The sequence below is a fragment of the Chrysemys picta genome, chromosome 1 (genome assembly GCF_011386835.1).
Source record: "Chrysemys picta bellii isolate R12L10 chromosome 1, ASM1138683v2, whole genome shotgun sequence".
NCBI classification, from domain to species: Eukaryota; Metazoa; Chordata; order Testudines; family Emydidae; genus Chrysemys; species Chrysemys picta.
In genome coordinates, this window is record NC_088791.1 from 334,919,798 (window position 1) to 334,936,672 (window position 16,875).

Below are 16,875 nucleotides of genomic sequence, written 5' to 3' on the forward strand. Positions count from 1 at the left end.
GCTTTCGTGGACTACAGCCCACTTCTTCGGATGCATATAGAATGGAACATATATTGAGGAGATATATATACACACATACAGAGAGCATAAACAGGTGGGAGTTGTCTTACCAACTCTGAGAGGCCAATTAATTAAGAGAAAAAAAAACTTTTGAAGTGATAATCAAGATAGCCCAGTACAGACAGTTTGATAAGAAGTGTGAGCATACTTACAAGGGGAGATAGAATCAATGTTTGTAATGGCTCAGCCATTCCCAGTCCTTATTCAAACCGGAGTTGATTGTGTCTAGTTTGCATATCAATTCTAGCTCAGCAGTCTCTCGTTGGAGTCTGTTTTTGAAGTTTTTCTGTTGTAATATAGCCACCCGCAGGTCTGTCACTGAATGACCAGACAGGTTAAAGTGTTCTCCCACTGGTTTTTGAGTATTTTGATTCCTGATGTCAGATTTGTGTCCATTAATTCTTTTGCGTAGAGACTGTCCGGTTTGGCCAATGTACATGGCAGAGGGGCATTGCTGGCACATGATGGCATACATCACATTGGTAGATGTGCAGGTGAACGAGCCCCTGATGGTATGGCTGATGTGATTAGGTCCTATGATGATGTCACTTGAATAGATATGTGGACAGAGTTGGCATCGGGGTTTGTTACAAGGATAGGTTCCTGGGTTAGTGGTTTTGTTCAGTGATGTGTGGTTGCTGGTGAGTATTTGCTTTAGGTTGGGGGGTTGTCTGTAAGCGAGGACAGGTCTGTCTCCCAAGATCTGTGAGAGTAAAGGATCATCTTTCAGGATAGGTTGTAGATCTCTGATGATGCGCTGGAGAGGTTTTAGTTGGGGGCTGAAGGTGACAGCTAGTGGTGTTCTGTTATTTTCTTTGTTGGGCCTGTCTTGTAGGAGGTGACTTCTGGGTACTCGTCTGGCTCTGTCAATCTGTTTTTTCACTTCAGCAGGTGGGTATTGTAGTTTTAAGAATGCTTGATAGAGATCTTGTAGGTGCTTGTCTCTATCCGAGGGATTGGAGCAAATGCGGTTATATCTTAGAGCTTGGCTGTAGACAATGGATCGTGTGGTGTGTCTTGGATGGAAGCTGGAGGCATGTAGGTAAGTGTAGCGGTCAGTAGGTTTCCGGTATAGGGTGGTATTTATGTGACCATCGCTTATTAGCACAGTAGTGTCCAGGAAATGGACCGCTTGTGTGGATTGATCTAGGCTGAGGTTGATGGTGGGATGGAAATTATTGAAATCATGGTGAAATTCCTCAAGGGCTTCTTTTCCATGGGTCCAGATGATGAAGATGTCATCAATGTAGCGCAAGTAGAGTAGGGGCGTTAGAACAACGCTTCCTTAGCTCTCGTCCCCTAAGTCAGCCATAAAAATGTTGGCATATTGTGGGGCCATGCGGGTACCCATACAAACATTGATTCTATCTCCCCTTGTAAGTATGCTCACACTTCTTATCAAACTGTCTGTACTGGGCTATTTTGATTATCACTTCAAAAGTTTTTTTTTCTCTTAATTAATTGGCCTCTCAGAGTTGGTAAGACAACTCCCACCTGTTTATGCTCTCTGTATGTGTGTATATATATCTCCTCAATATATGTTCCATTCTATATGCATCCGAAGAAGTGGGCTGTAGTCCACGAAAGCTTATGCTCTAATAAATTTGTTAGTCTCTAAGGTGCCACAAGTACTCCTGTTCTTCTTTTTGCGGATACAGACTAACACGGCTGCTACTCTGAAACAAACAAAAACCAACCCCAAAACCAAAAACCCAAATAAAACAAGCAACCCCCCCCCCATACCTGGTTGGCTCCTTGCACAGGAAAGACACAAGATTTGGGAGGCCTCACACAGGTTGCACACCCCTTGCACAGAGCCCAGCTCACATAAGGGGATGAAATGGGGAAGGGCCAGAGCCAGAGTATGTTCTGTTACATGGAGTCTTTGGTCCTTGTCCTCCCTCTCCAAACCCAATTCTTCTGGAGGTCAGAAGAGAGGACTAGGAGGATGGTGGCAGTTAGTCCAGCCATTAGCTTGGAGCAGTTGTTGTTTTGTGGCTCTCCTCCTGAAGGGCCAAAGGGGAAAGCGTTCCTCTCACCAGCTTTCCTCGGAGCAGTTTCCTGCACCCAGCTGAATTATCTGGCTGGATTCTGGGGTGAATATTTGAATCGGAATACAGGACTTGATCAACCCAGAGTAACATGGGAAAAGCGAGAAACATGAAACAAGCATTGGCTTGCATAATTGTTATTAAAGAGAGGCATTTTGCAGGAATAACCACATGACTATTTCCTTCTCTGAAACATCATTTCTTTGCAAGTTGTTGACATCATGTTGTTTAGCAAATTTCTCAGTGCATGAGTGTGACATGGCTGATGGTTCTTTCGTGGTTGAAAGTTTTGATTGGTTTTTGCAGTCATCAGAAAGTAGAGACGGGACAGCCCACCCTGAGAGATGAACAGTCCTACAGTTGAGGGGATAATGTTGCAAATTGCCCAGCTCTTAGCACTCATCAGAGTCAATGGAAGTCCGACTGACTTTTAATGCAAAGTCAATAACTACGGCTAGGATCTAGGATATCTACAGGCTGAGCAGTTCCCAGCTCCACACCCACCGAGCCCCAGCCTCTGAGCCCCTTCTGCATGGAGTCCAGTTGAAGGAATTCTGCAGGTTCCAAGGGATGGGAGGACTGGGGCTGCCACAGTGAAGAATGAAAATAGGTAGCTTAGCAATCAGTTGGCAGTGCTTGCCAATGAGGCCCGGAGACAGGAATAAAACATAGAGGACTTGTTACAGAAGGCCAGTAGATAGCGAGATACACACAGAGAGATGTATTTCCTAAAGCATTCTTTCCTAAAAGAAGGGACATTACCACCATAACACCCTGGGCCAAATTTCTGCAACCAGTTACGCCAGTGAGATTCCAGAGTACTTTCCCAACCCTAACTCTCTGTGGGAGCTCAGGCAGAACATGGAACAGGGTTTTGTGAGAGGACCTAGGGAATGATGGGGCTGCAAAGGATAGCTCCATGAGAAGGTGGATCAGTTGGTACCAAATCCCATGTCTGTGAGTCTAACCCAGGGGCTTTAGCCACAGCTATGGCAAGGGCATACAGGAGCCATGTGCCCCTGTATGCCCATGCTTTACCCCCATGCAGAACCCTTACATAAAAAAAATTTTCTGCTCAGGTTTTGTGAGAGAGACCAGGATTTCACCCTCAGTCCGTATTCCGACAAAATGCCTGTCGCCGTTAGACTGGAAGCTCTTTTGAGCTGGGACGGTCTTTTTGTTCTGTGTTTGTACAGCATCTATCACAACAGCATCCTGGTTCACGAGAGGTGCTTCTAATTGCTACCACAATACAGAGAAATAATATTAATAGTAATAAAGTTAATGAGAGTTTAGCGGAGCAAGGACTACAGGATTTAGCCCTAATTTACACATCATGATTTATGTGGTTTGCTTATGTAACAAGCTTGTTTGTGTGCATTTCATGGAGCTGGGTTTCTGAAACTGTTCTCATTCCCTTTCAGTCTGAACAGAAATCACAGGATTCAGCCACGCTGACCATGCGTAATTACCTGAATTGTATATAAAACCATTGTTTACATCCTACTGGCATTTAAATTATATCAATCTGGGTTGCCTCTTAGAGGCAGTAGGTAGAGAGCTAATTTCAGTGGGAAGTTTCAGAATGGGGGTAATCAGTGGTGCTGGAACAGTTTTTAGAGTGGGCCTGCTGAGCTGCCCCTCACCGCCTCCTAGAGCTAGGGCCGGGAGCTGTGCCATGGCTGGGCTCACAGCTGGGGGCGGGGGCGGAGCCCCAGGCTGGGTCCGGGGCTGGCAGCCGCAACCCCGAGTGCGGGGCCGGTAGCTGGGACCCCAAGCGTGGGGCCGGTAGCCGGGTGTGGGGCTGGCAGCTGGGATCCTGGGCAGCCGGGCTGGCAGCTAGGACCCTAGGCAAGGGGCTTGCAGCCGGGACCCCAGGCAAAACCCGGGGGTGCTGCAGCACCACCCGCACCCCTAGTTCCCGCGCCTATGGGGGTAATTTCAGAAAAATCATTGTGGAGAAACAGCAAATGTAGAAAGGCAAATACAATAAGCAGCAGTAACTGTCTGCAATAGTCAGGATGCCTGAAAGCCACTGTATAGACTGGATGGAAAAGCACTCTAGAATTTAGCACTCCTTTTAGCATTGTACCTACTAGAATATCACTGAAAGCTTCACAGATTCGTATGATTTATCTAAGGATGAGACTGTCCAGCAGGAGAGTTTTCTGAGGATTCAGAGCAAACATAGAAGGCCAAATTCAGATTTGGTGAACATGGGTTTGCTCCATTGGTCTCAGATGAGTTGCACCTTCTTACACCAAGTCAGAATTTGGTCCAGGATATTTAAGAGCTTGATTAGTTTTTAACCATGAAGCTTCCTCTACTAACTTTAATTAACATCTCTCTAGGCACAAGAACCTGAGAACTAGGAGGAGTGAGTTTGCTCCCCAAATTGAGTGTTTCCCTAGCTCTCACAGTTGAATTACTGCACATTCAACTAAATGGCAACTTCAACAAATTCACAACAAAATGGCGGATGAAATTCAATGTTGATAAATGCAAAGTAATGCACACTGGAACACATAATCCCAAGTATACATACAAAATGATGGGGTCTAAATTAGCCGTTACCACTCAAGAAAGAGATCTAGGAGTCATTGTGGATAGTTCTCTGAAAACATCCACTCAATGTGCATCAGCAGTCAAAAAAGCTCACAGAATGTTGGGAATCATTAGGAAAGGGATAGACATTAAGACAGCAAATATCATATTGCGATTATTGCCTCTATACAAATCCATGGTATGCTCACATTTTGAATACTGCATGCAGATCTGGTTGCCCCATCTCAAAAAAGACATATTGGAATTGGAAAAGGTACAGAAAAGGGCAACAAAAATGTTTGGGATATGGAACAGCTCCCATATGAAGAGAGATTAATAAGACTGGGACTTTTCAGCTTGGAAAAGAGACAACTAAGGGCTGATATGATAGAGGTCTATAAAATCATGACTGGTGTGAAGAAAGTAAATAAGGAAGTGGGCTTATTTGTATTGTATATAAAACCATTGTTTACATCCTACTGGCATTTACTCCTTCTCGTAACACAAGAACTAGGGGTCACCAAATGAAGTTAATAGGCAGCAGGTTTAAAACAAACAAAAGGAAGTATTTCTTCACACAATGCAGTCAACCTGTGGAACTCCTTGCCAGAAGATGTTGTGAAGGCCAAAACTATAGCCGGGTTCAAAAAAGAACTAGATAAATTCATGGAGGATAGGTCCATCAATGGCTATGAGCAAGGATGTAGACCCATGCTCTGAAGTGTCCCTAGCTTGTGTTTGCCAGAAGCTGGGAATGGGCGACAGGGGATGGATCACTTGATAATTACCTGTTCTGTTCATTCCTTCTGAAGCGCCTGGCATTGGCTACTGTCGGAAGACAGGATACTGGGCTAAATGAACCATTGGTCTGACCCAGTATGGCCATTCTTATGTTCTAAAACCAAACCAAATTTACCAGTTTAACTTTTCTTTGGAAATGCTGACACGTGAACTCTCTGTTGGTGTTGGTGAAGTCATTGTTTTCTGCAGAAATACTTTAGTATAAACCAAACTTCGCTATAATTAGGATATGAAATTTGGACATTGTAATGCATTTAAACAATTCAGGATTTTCATTTTACTCTACAAACTTGATCCAAAATTCACTGTGAGCAGGCTCTACTGCAATTGCTTGAGAAAGACGGAGAGAATTGACACTGATTTTGCAGTGAATTTAGTTTAGTCCCTTTGACTCTCTCAGGATATAGAAGATTTCCCACTTTTTAAAAAATGTCTTAAATAATATGTCTTTAACAGTTTTCTTTTACTGGAAAATGAAATCAAATTTTAAAAATAAAGATTTTAAGGCAGATCCTTTTGTACTTGAACAGACCTTTGAAATTATCCTATTTTATCTATTTTTTAAAACCTAGCCTATCTATTTTAGTTCCAATCGTGCATGAATTTACGCAAATGCTTAACATGTGACTAGTCCAATTAAAGTTTCTGCAGGACGGGGGCCTTAGAGTTTTCTCAAGACCTGCCTAGTCACATTTAAAAATATGTTTACAAACACACTTTATGCTTTAAAACAGTAGTGTAGAGTAGTGCACCCCCCCGCATTCTTGTTGTCACTCTTCACACTGAGTAGACCCTTGTAAGCTAGGGTTACCAGTAAATACATAGGTAACGTGGCATTTAAAAGCATGTTAGCCAATATGTTTATAAACTCAACCTGTTTCCTAGTCCACACAGGGCCTAAAGCACCCGTCACTGTGATGTCCAAGCACCACACAAACAATAAAAAATTAGCTCTGGATGTGCCCTAAATTAGTTGCCACAAGAGAATGAAAACAAAGGGTTAACAATCAGCTCAACTCCTGGTCCCTCCTTTTTTTTTTTTTTTTTTTATAAACACGGCATCATTAGCCCCCTCCTCTTCCACCACTTCCAAGAACTAATGAACTCCCTTGGGGAGGGGAAAGCACGTAGAACAGGAGCTGGTGTAGCGAGCTGTAGTTTGCCTTGGTGTCCCCTCCCAGGCAGCAGCAGGACCAAGGGTTTGCAGAGCACCCTGGCAGGACCATGACACACACACACTGGGGCCACAGCGGACAACCTTTCACCAAGGGCAAAAAGTAGCTTCCCTGCCCAGGCGCTGAACGCACCAGCAGCTGCAGCAGCGGCCAGGGGCAGAGGAGAAGGGAGGCGATGGCTGTGCAAGCTGCTATCCTCAATCCCCATCACTTCATCCCCTTCTGCTTCCCTGCCTCCGGGGGCCTGGCGGACTATGTTGACCTTGAGAAGAGCTACGAGGACGGGGGAGCCGCTCTCCTGGCAGGAGGAGGAGTGGGGGGAGGAGAAGACCCAGGGGATTTTAAAGAAGCCACCAGGGACCTGCTGAGCTTCATAGACTCGGCGTCCAGCAACATCAAGCTGGCCCTGGACAAGCCGGTCAAGTCCAAGAGGAAAGTGAACCACAGGAAGTACCTGCAGAAGCAGATCAAGCGCTGCACGGGCATCATCGCCTCCGCCCCTGCAGCGCCAGCCCCGGCCGGGGGCCAGGAGCTGCCCAAGCGGCCGGCCCCGCCGGCAGGGGCCGCCTCGCCCCAGCCCTCCTGCCCGCCCGGCCCCGCCGGCCATTGCAAGCCCCCTGCCAAGCGGGAGGCCTCGCAGGCGGCCAGCAGCCTGCAGAGCAAGAGCCTGGCCGCCCTCTTCGACTCCCTGCACCAGGGCCGGGCTGGCGAGAAGGGCCCGGCCGGCGGCGGCGGCGGCAGCGGCGGGGGCGGCCCCCGCAAGGTGCCGCTGCGGAACCGCAACCTGCCCCCTTCGTTCTTCACCGAGCCGGCCGCGCCGCCGCCCCGCGCCCCGCCGCTCAGCGCCAGCCCCAAGGCGCTGGAGCGGGGCGGCGGCAGCCCGGAGGCGGCGGAGTTCTTCGAGCTGCTGGGGCCCGACTACGGCGGCCTGCTCCCGGAGCAGCCCCCCGCGCAGGAGGGTTTCCCGGCCCGCCTGCCCCCGGAGCTGGGCATGGAGCCCGCCCTGTACGAGCCCCACCTCCCGCCGCTGCCCCCGCACCTGCTCGGGGCGATGCTCTACCCCGAGCCCGCCTGGAGCCCCCCCGCCAAGAAGAGCCCCCCGGCGGCGGCTTCCTGCAGCAGCTTGAGCCTGCCCGAGACCTTGCGGCCCCTGCCTGCCATGGGGGCCCCAGGAGCGCCCCTCTACCCGGCCAGCTCGGACCCGGCCCCCGCGGGAGGCGAGGAGAGCCCAGCCCAGCTGGCCGCCGCCTTTGCTCCCTACTTCCCTGACTGCCCCCTCCCTCCTCCTCCTGCCATGCCTTATGAGTACAGCGCCGGGTACAACAGGGTGGCCTATTCGGGCCTCTAGGGGAGGCTTGGGGTGAAGGGTGGACCGCAGGCTGCTTGTAACGTACCAGCTGGCAAAAAGCCGAGATCACTTTAATTCCCCTCCCTTTACACTGTTTGATTTAGGACAGTAAACTCAGAAAGAAAACGGGAGGGGACGGGGACGCTGTGGAATGGGAATCGCACCCACGTAGCCCTTAATCCTGGGGCTGGGTTATAGCTGATGATTGCCAACCTGATGGGTTTCTGTCCATAGCCAGAGTTTTTTGGTTTGGTTACTAGTCCTGATTCTTCTCTCCTATACAGCAATGTAACCCCATTGATGTCAGTACAGTCAAGGGAAGATCCAAAGCCAACTGAAGTTAATGGGAGTCTTTTCACTAACTTCAGGGGGCTTTGGACCAGACACTAGTGCCACAGAGAAAAAGGTCATGCTCTTTAGCCGCAATAAATTTAGGGCCAGATTTTGCCATAGAGCAGAATACCTGACTCTGCTAGTAGTCCCACTGAAAATAATGTGACTGTTTTGTAAGAGTGGCAGGATCTGGCTTTTAGGCTTTTATTTGCCTTCACATTCTGAACAGTCTCCCCTCTCCTTGTTTGGGTTCTATCACTGCACATAATAAAAATGTAAACTATTTTATTCTTTCAGGTGTTTTTATAGCGCACAGTAACTACATGTTGTTAGCATTTATTAGAGATATGTTTTTATTTTACTGTAGGCAAATACAATTTATTTACATGTCTTATGTTACATTGCAACGGGGGCTGCTTTTTCTTTAAAGCAGCCGTGACCAATTGTAAGTGACTTGAGTTTAAAAGTAAAACTCAGTCAGCTCTTACAGTGTATTTAAAATCTTGTCCCACACTTGTGTGCGTCATAAGTGCTGGCAGATTTTCAACAGAGGACACAAACAAGTGCAAAAAATAATTTAAAAAAATCAAGAGAACAACAAAAATAACTATAAACGCTGTTACCAAATCTTAGTGTCCTGAAATTTAACAATGTGTTGCAGAATATTGCAAACAGCAATTCTATAATAAATAAGTTAATTGATGGCATATGTTCTGGCCAAAACGTACTCTAGCAACGTGATTCCCGCAAACTGTGTTGGATTTCTTTCAGGAATGTGTCAAAGCATTGAAAGTGACGCAGATCCGTTCTATTGTGTACAGGAGATTATTTGATAATCATTTAAATTATGTAAAAGAGTCTATGATAAGTCCTATAAAAATAAAGCTGCACAATGGCTTAAAGACCTGTGGCTGTTACTACTGTTGGAATGAAATACACTAGAGTCTCTCCCACATCTTCATTTTTGGTAAAGTTCATTCACTAGATTTGGCTGGCGGAATTTAAGACAGCCTAGTGGTCACTTTTCTCTTTCCTAAATCCTCTGAAATGCTGTACTTTACCCTCAACAACCTATTCCTGTTTTGTGTTCTTCTCTATTAAGTGTTTCAGTAAGATACCAGAATGACAGGAATGTAGCAAATTATTATAAAGCCAAGGGATCAAAATACTTACTTTCAGGAAACTAGTTCAACAGAATGTTAAGTTTCCTTTTGGGGAGTTGGTTGGGATGCCAATCTTAAAAGGCAGCCCTGGATTTTGGCTTTGGGCCAGTTAGAATTGGATTGTTTGTTTTTAAGCTGGGAGTCAAATGGACAAGAAGTGTGAGGTATGGTGAACCAAATAGTACTCCCAGAGCTGGCAAATAATTCTACCCTATGACATTGAAGGGAATTGAGAATAAAATGCCTCTTTCATTGAGTGCAAATATCATTTTTAACAGAGATTTATGGTCAAGAACATTAAGATGTATGGAAGGGGAAGCATGACTTTAAGTAACACTTTGGAAATAAATGATTAGTTTTTCAGCTAACTGTTTCAGTAATGGGCTTAATTTTACTTTTAAACAACAAAAATAATAGCTTATCTTTATACAGCACCTTTCATCCAAAAAGATCCCCAAGTGATTTACAAATAACCTACCTATGTAGACAGGAATCACTTCACTGGAAAGCAGGCGCACTGGGCTGATATGAGGCATTTGTTTAATAACTGCACAGTGCTGTATAGTACACTGTAAATTCAATGCACTTTTAAAATATTGATTTTACTATAGTTTATTTCACTAAGCTTAAAAGAATGTATAAAAAAACAATGGACAGCCAGTCCAGCCTATGTAGCTAAATAAGAGAACCCTGACTCCTTGGTCAATTATAGTACAGAATAGCATCATACTATGGTTGCTCAATTCTGTATTCTTTACTTAGCCAAATCTTCTACTGAAAAGTGTGGGAGTTTTGCTTTTTTTACAGAGTGTAGTGTCAGAGCCAGTGTAGCATCATGTAATTCAATTTTAGATGGTCAGGACAAGGTTGATTTCAAGCTCATTTGAGTTGGTGAATTTTCTGCTGTCTGGTAATGGTTTTGTTCTATTCTCTGTATGTGACTTTGTAGCAGTTTTGGACCATTATGTTTCCTCTTGGGACACTTCAGATGGAATGGCCTTGCACTGATATATTTAGCATAATATTACTTTGTCACTAAACTTTCTGACTTCAGGCATGCTCCTGAATCCTTTGCACACTCAACACTCCCAGCGACTTAAGGGAAATTTCAGGTGTACAAGGAAGGCGGGGATGGCCAATTGACTTTAATATGTTGATAAGGGATATGTTTTCACCTGAACTTTTTATTGAGCATTTTTATTTGTCTCTCAGGCTACGCAAATCCTGCATGTGAAAATTTATAATCACTGGAGTCCTAATGCCATTCTATTTCAGGCAAAATTCCCACTGACATCAATGGGAGTTTTGCCCAAGTAAGGATTAACTGAGGTCTTCAGGAGTGGACTCTGGAAGAGAGGAATTGCAATATACCAGTTGTGAAGGTACTGACTCTGATTCTCCATTGCCCTGCACCTTCTGTAGGCATTGACATCTGTTCAAAGAGGGTGTAAAATGCCCTGATTTGGTAGCATTTTACACTCTTTTTGCACTCTTTGCCCTGGTGTAAACGACTAAACAAAATGCAGGGAGATGGAAAATCAGTCTCGTTGGGTCTGATGCTCCTCTCACATCAGTGTGAGCAGCAACTCCGTTGAAATGAGTGGAGTTATGCTGGTATAAAACCAATGTAGCAGCCTGATCTCACTTCCACTGAAGTTATAAAAGGACTCTTTCTGTTGACTTCAACAAGAGTTGGATCAGGCTCTGAGTGAGAGAAGAATCAGGCTCACTGAGCCAAAGCTAGAAACCCTTTTCTCACCTTTTACTCAGTCCTTACTCACGCAAAACTCCCGTTGCCTTAAATGAGAATCTTACTTAAGAACTTCGGGATTTGGTCCACAGAATATATTTTAAAATTAGTGTTCACTTATGTAAGTGTATTTCTGGTATAGAAGTATTTTTGGGGTAATCTGCACAACAGTTATTGAGGAACAAACTGAGTGTCTGACAACACTAAAGCAGCTAACAATGGTTGAGTTGATCTAAACAATTGTTTCCCCCTGACAAATACCAAACAAAGGACTTCTATGCAACTTAAAAAAAAAAGAATTGTGTGCCACACTGCATGCCTTGAAGTGAAGGTGATTGGATCATTTCCAAATTGAATAGCGCCATCTACTGCAGCTGAAAGCTGTGTTATGTTCTCTGTGTTTGTGTGGGCTTTTATTTTTGCAGGTTTGCACAAGTTTAATAATATAGCGTAAATACCATACAGAAGTCCCATTTACTCTTAAATACTGTTGGGAAATTACTATAACTATTTAAAAGCCCAATATTGAATGTTGGTCCGAATAAAAATTTTTATAACTCAGCAGGATAATTGTGTCCAATGTGCTTTTACAAGAAGTCACTGTCTTCTTTATTGAGAACTAAAATTGATGCTTTTTTTTTTTTAAAGAAGTGTATTGCGTTCCTTTCAATACAGCTAGATAGAGATGTATTTTCCAGCTGGTTTTATTCTTCACTGAAATATATCTGTTACTTATGAGGATCTATTATTAAATCAGCAAAATAGTTACTTTTAAAAAGGGCCCAGGTAATACATCAAATTTACAAAGTTCTGTTTTGTGGCTGAAATATTTTATGCATATTGTACTGTTTGATCAAAATCTTCTCTGGAAATGAATATACAAATCTGTTAATTTTTTATATGCAGTAAAGATGATGAAATAGGTGCAAAATAATAAGAAGCCCTTTATTTTTAAAGGGTGGAAACCTATTTTTCTATAATGATGATTGACTGATGAGACTAACAAAGGGATCACAACTAAGATCTAGTATTTTTGATAGCCCATGATTTAAAAAGTCTGGGCCTTTTCAAAGCACATTGAAAGCAAAGGGAATCTGTTCACTGACTTCAATGGACTTTTCTGGACCAGGCTCCCTAATGTCTTGAAGACCTGAGGCTGAAATTGCTCTGATGTATTCTAATTATTAATTTAATAATGAGTCATCCATATAATGTTAGGGGGAAAAAAAAGGTGCAAAAAAAAAATTGTAAAAAGTTCGTTTTTTGACTGTGAATAAACTGCTTTTGGTAACAATGCACAAATAGAAGGTAATCCTGCAGTTATTGGCAACAGGAATAATAAAAATATGTTGGCTGATTCTTTAAAGAATATGAGATGGATACAAATTTAGTGACATGTAAGCAAACATGTTGGAAATATCAGGGGTCCGATCTTGCATGTCTCAGGGACTGGTGTGACTTGGGAATTTTCAGCATCTCAGATGATCGTGTCCTATCAGCTCAAGTAAGGTCTCCTGAGTGCTGATTTGTGCCCTATCCACCAGACCAATATTTTTCATCTATGTCAGGTGGGCAACCCCTTATTCAAAGTCAAACTTCACCACCCCCTTTCATTTACTATGAAAATGTGTCAGTGATAAGTCTAAGTAATTTATTTGTGTCCGTGTTTCGAGAGCTTGACAGAGACTACTTAACCTTGAAGAGTAAGGGTGTGCGGGGAGTGGGAGAGCAAGTTGTTTTTTGCTTTAGATCGTAATAACATTTTCAATTTGAACTCCCGCCTCCTTCCCCCACCAACTTGGGATTCATGACCCACTGGTGGAGAAACACTGCACACTAGACCATCCTCTCTGCCCCACTAAAGCTTGAGTAAGAAGAGCAAGGTGTGTCCCTAAAAGAAGAATATGAGGATCGATCTGAGCAACATTTCTACTAAATTTAAAAGGGGCAGTGTGTGGTTTTTTTTTTCCCTTTTCTTTTGAAAAATCTGGCGGTGACATACTTTATTTGGTGAGCAAGTTAGGATCTCATGGGGTAGCAATCACTAACAGCCTGATCTTCGCCTCCAGATTAGGAAGTAGGGTCCTGTTCAAGCTATCTGGTAACATTTTCTGTAGTATAACCATTGACATGGAAAGGCTATGTTTCATGATGCTGCTTGCTGGTATTTTAAATTTCCATCCCTTGGACTCCAAAGCTTCTTTTAGACCTCTGGAAATAAAGCTGTCGTCGTGCTAAGAAGAAAGCCTTTAATTGTCACTATTTGCAAATAGTCCCACCAGGCCAAGAGATGGGCCTTGCTAACCTGGCAGGAAGAACAGCAGAAAAGCCTACAGGATTTTATAAGAGAGCAGGCCAGCGTGCAGCAGCAATTCCTGCAACGAATGGTGAGTCCCACAGTAGGGGATGGCACCTGGCCGCCGGGGTTGGGACTCTCTAAAATGGAGCCAGCAGATGACCTGATGGCCTTCCTTGAAATGTTCGAGTGGGTAGCTACAGGTGCCAGATGGGCATGGGCTACCTGGGCCCTATGTCTGGCTCACTATCTAGTGGGCAAAGCTCAAGCGGTCTATGTGGCATTGAGTGACAAACAGGCCTGGTACTATGAGGCGGTGAGGGCGGCTGTCCTAGACCAGGTGGGCCTGTTGGCAGAGAAATACCACCAAAAATTCCAGTCGGCTCGATGGATGGGGGCTGTGTGGCCCCGGGCATTCACCCAGGGACTGATGGACTGGGCCACCCGCTGGCTGAGGCCCGAGATGCAAACGGTGGGGGAAATAATGGACACCCTAGTCCTAGAATAATTGCTATAGGGCCTCCCTGATTCTATCCGTGTCTGGGTCAGGCAACGTCAGCCAAGTACAGTCGATGCAGTGGTCAAGCTGACTGAGGAATATACAGAGGCAGATATCCCCCGAAGGAAGGGCTGACCCTATAAGGACATAGAGTGGGGGGAAAAAACTGAGGGAACCCCTCCCTGGGAAAGGCCTGGAGAGGAAGAAGGAGGAACCCTGAGAAGCTCCCAATAGAGCCGGTGTGATCGTTTGCTGGCAGTGCAGGCGACCAGGACATAAAAAGCAGACTGCCCAGACATGGAATGTGGGTGGGCCAAATTTTACAGCTGGACTAATGCTGGAGGGAGGGAAAGGGGGCAGAGGCTGTCCACCATCCCAGTGAGGGTGGGAAGGAAACCCCAGAGGGGCCTGGTGGATTCAGCTTCAGCCTGCTCGCTCGTCCAGAGGGGGCTGGTAAAACCGCAGTGGATAATTCCAGGTGCACAGATGGCCCTGGAGTGTATCAATGGGGACAGGACATACTGCCCGATGACCCAGGTGCCCCTAGAAGTACAGGGCAGATTTAAATGGAAATGGGTCAGGTAGTAGAGGAGTTACCATACCCCGTTGTGTTGGGTATGGACTGGGGCCCTCTCCCTGGAAGGAAAAAGGAAAGGTTCCCCAAAGAAGGGTGTGGGGACCCCTAGACTGAGAAGGAAGGAAGGAAGGAAGATAAGGAAAAAGAGCAGGGTCCTCAGGGAAGTGAACACGGAAACCCTAGGCAACAGATCCCCGATAGGACAGAAAGAGGGGAAGGAGGTGTGGGGGGAGAACATAAAATGGCCATACTGAGTCAGACCAAAGGTCCATCTAGTCCAGTGTCCTGTCTTCCGAAAGTGGCCAATGCCATGTGCCCCAGAGGGAATGAACAGAACAGGGAATCATCAAGTGATCCATCCCCTGTCACCCATTTCCAACTTTTGGCAAACAGAGGCTAGGGAAACCATCCCGGTTAAAAGCCATTGATGGGCCTATCCTCCATGGACTTATCTAGTTCTTTTTTGAACCCTGTTATAGTCTTGGTCTTCACAACATCCTCGGACAAGGAGTTCCACAGGTTGACTGTGAATAGTGTGAAAAAATACTTTCGTTTGTTTGTTTTAAACCTGTTGCCTATTAATTTCATTTGGAGGTGTGTGACAGGGTGCTGGCTAAGGAAAACTGAGCCAGTTCCTCTGTCACACCAGCTCCAATCAAGAAAGGGGAATTGGAGCTGGCTGAGTAAGCCCAGGCCTGATTGGCAAACAGGGAACAGTTGCGGGCCTTGTTAGCCAGGGGCTACAGAAAGGCTGGTAGGAAAGAAGCCTGGGGGAGAGAGGAAAGGGAGAAGCCAAGGAGTTAGAGGGCGTGGGACCGCTTCTCTGTAAGACTGAGGCTATTTGTAGCTACAAGGTGGTGGGACAGTAAACTAAATAAAGGGCACGGGTGATTGCACCAACGCAGAGGTCTCTGGCTGGTTTGTGGGCGCAGCAGGGGCAGAAGCTAGAGGGGCCCAGCTGCACCCCATTACAGGACTATTGGATTTCTGGACTGTCACCGGCAAGTAATAAAGTTCTACAGGCCAAATTCTGCCTTGAGTTCCAGCTGCACTGTCCTATTGCCTTTTGGGGATTTGGCAGGTGAAACTCATTTGATTCTTAGGGCTGGTCTACACTAACCTCCCAATTCGAACTAAGATACGCAACTTCAGCTACGTGAATAACGTAGCTGAAGTTGACGTACCTTAGTTCGAACTTACCGTGGTCCAGACGCAGCAGGCAGGCTCCCCTGTCGACTCCGCGTAATCCTCTCGCCGAGCAGGAGTACCGGAGTCGACGGCGAGCACTTCTGGGTTTGATTTATCGCGTCCAGACAAGACGCGATAAATTGAACCCAGAAGTTCGATTGCTTGCCGCCGAACCAGCGGGTAAGTATAGACATACCCTTAGTAAACCATCCTGTTGTTGATACCCAGCAAGCAATGGAACCATGCTCTTTCTTTTAGCTGTGTGCGTTGTGTAGTGCTGAAAGAACATGGCTCTGAATCTACACAATGGGCAGATCTGAGAAGAAGGGCTGGTTGGAAATTTTAGGCAAAAATGAAATTTCAATGAAAAACAGAAATGAACAGTTTCATGAGACCGCCCCCCCCTTCCTGTTTTCTCACTAGAGGCTAAGTAATAAGGTGCCATTTTTACATAGTGACTTTTCATAGTGGAACCCCACTTTACCGATTAGATACAATTGCTTCTAAAAAACTTTAATAAAGGGATAGAAAGCAGTTACCAGCATTTGGGGCAGTTTTAACAACCATGCTTGCTCTATGAAGACAACCCACTCTTCAGTTTGATAGCCAGACCTTTAGCTTCTTTGTCTATTCATGTGCCTGGGAGGAATGATTCAAAGTCCGTCATTAATTAGTGATTTTATCTAGATTTCCTTTTCAGCACCAAAAGGTCACTGTGCCCTTGAAGTGCTAGCAAAACAAATGTCACAGGTTTGCACAGTAAGTTGAGGACCGTGACTAAGCAGTCTCTGAAAGTGATTTCAATAGGAGAGGAATCATTTGGAGGAACTGGTAGAAAGAAATTTCCCACTGCTTGAAGTGGTGCATTGGGCACTGAACGCACATCAGAGCTCTGGGGCCGATATAATTTATTATTATTGTTTATGCTGTGATACTGCTCAGAGGCCCCTTCCCGCTATCAGGGCCCCATTGTGCTAGGCACTGTACAGATACATAGCAAGAGACAGCCCCTGTCTCCAACAGTTTGGTGATTGGAATATTCTGGAAGAGCTGGCAAGGGAATTGACACTTCCTCTAGCCAGCTGGGGCG

At 45.3% G+C, this 16,875-nt stretch overlaps 1 protein-coding gene across 1 annotated transcript; it reads left to right on the forward strand.

Annotated features, from left to right (window-relative positions):
• The first annotated feature begins 1,338 nt into the window (after window positions 1-1,338).
• FAM181B (family with sequence similarity 181 member B) lies at window positions 1,339-12,527 on the forward strand. Its single transcript, XM_065581725.1, has one exon. It carries the CDS (start codon window positions 6,807-6,809, stop codon window positions 7,977-7,979), a length of 1,173 nt encoding a protein of 390 aa, XP_065437797.1. The 5' UTR covers window positions 1,339-6,806; the 3' UTR covers window positions 7,980-12,527.
• Window positions 12,528-16,875: the final 4,348 nt, after the last annotated feature.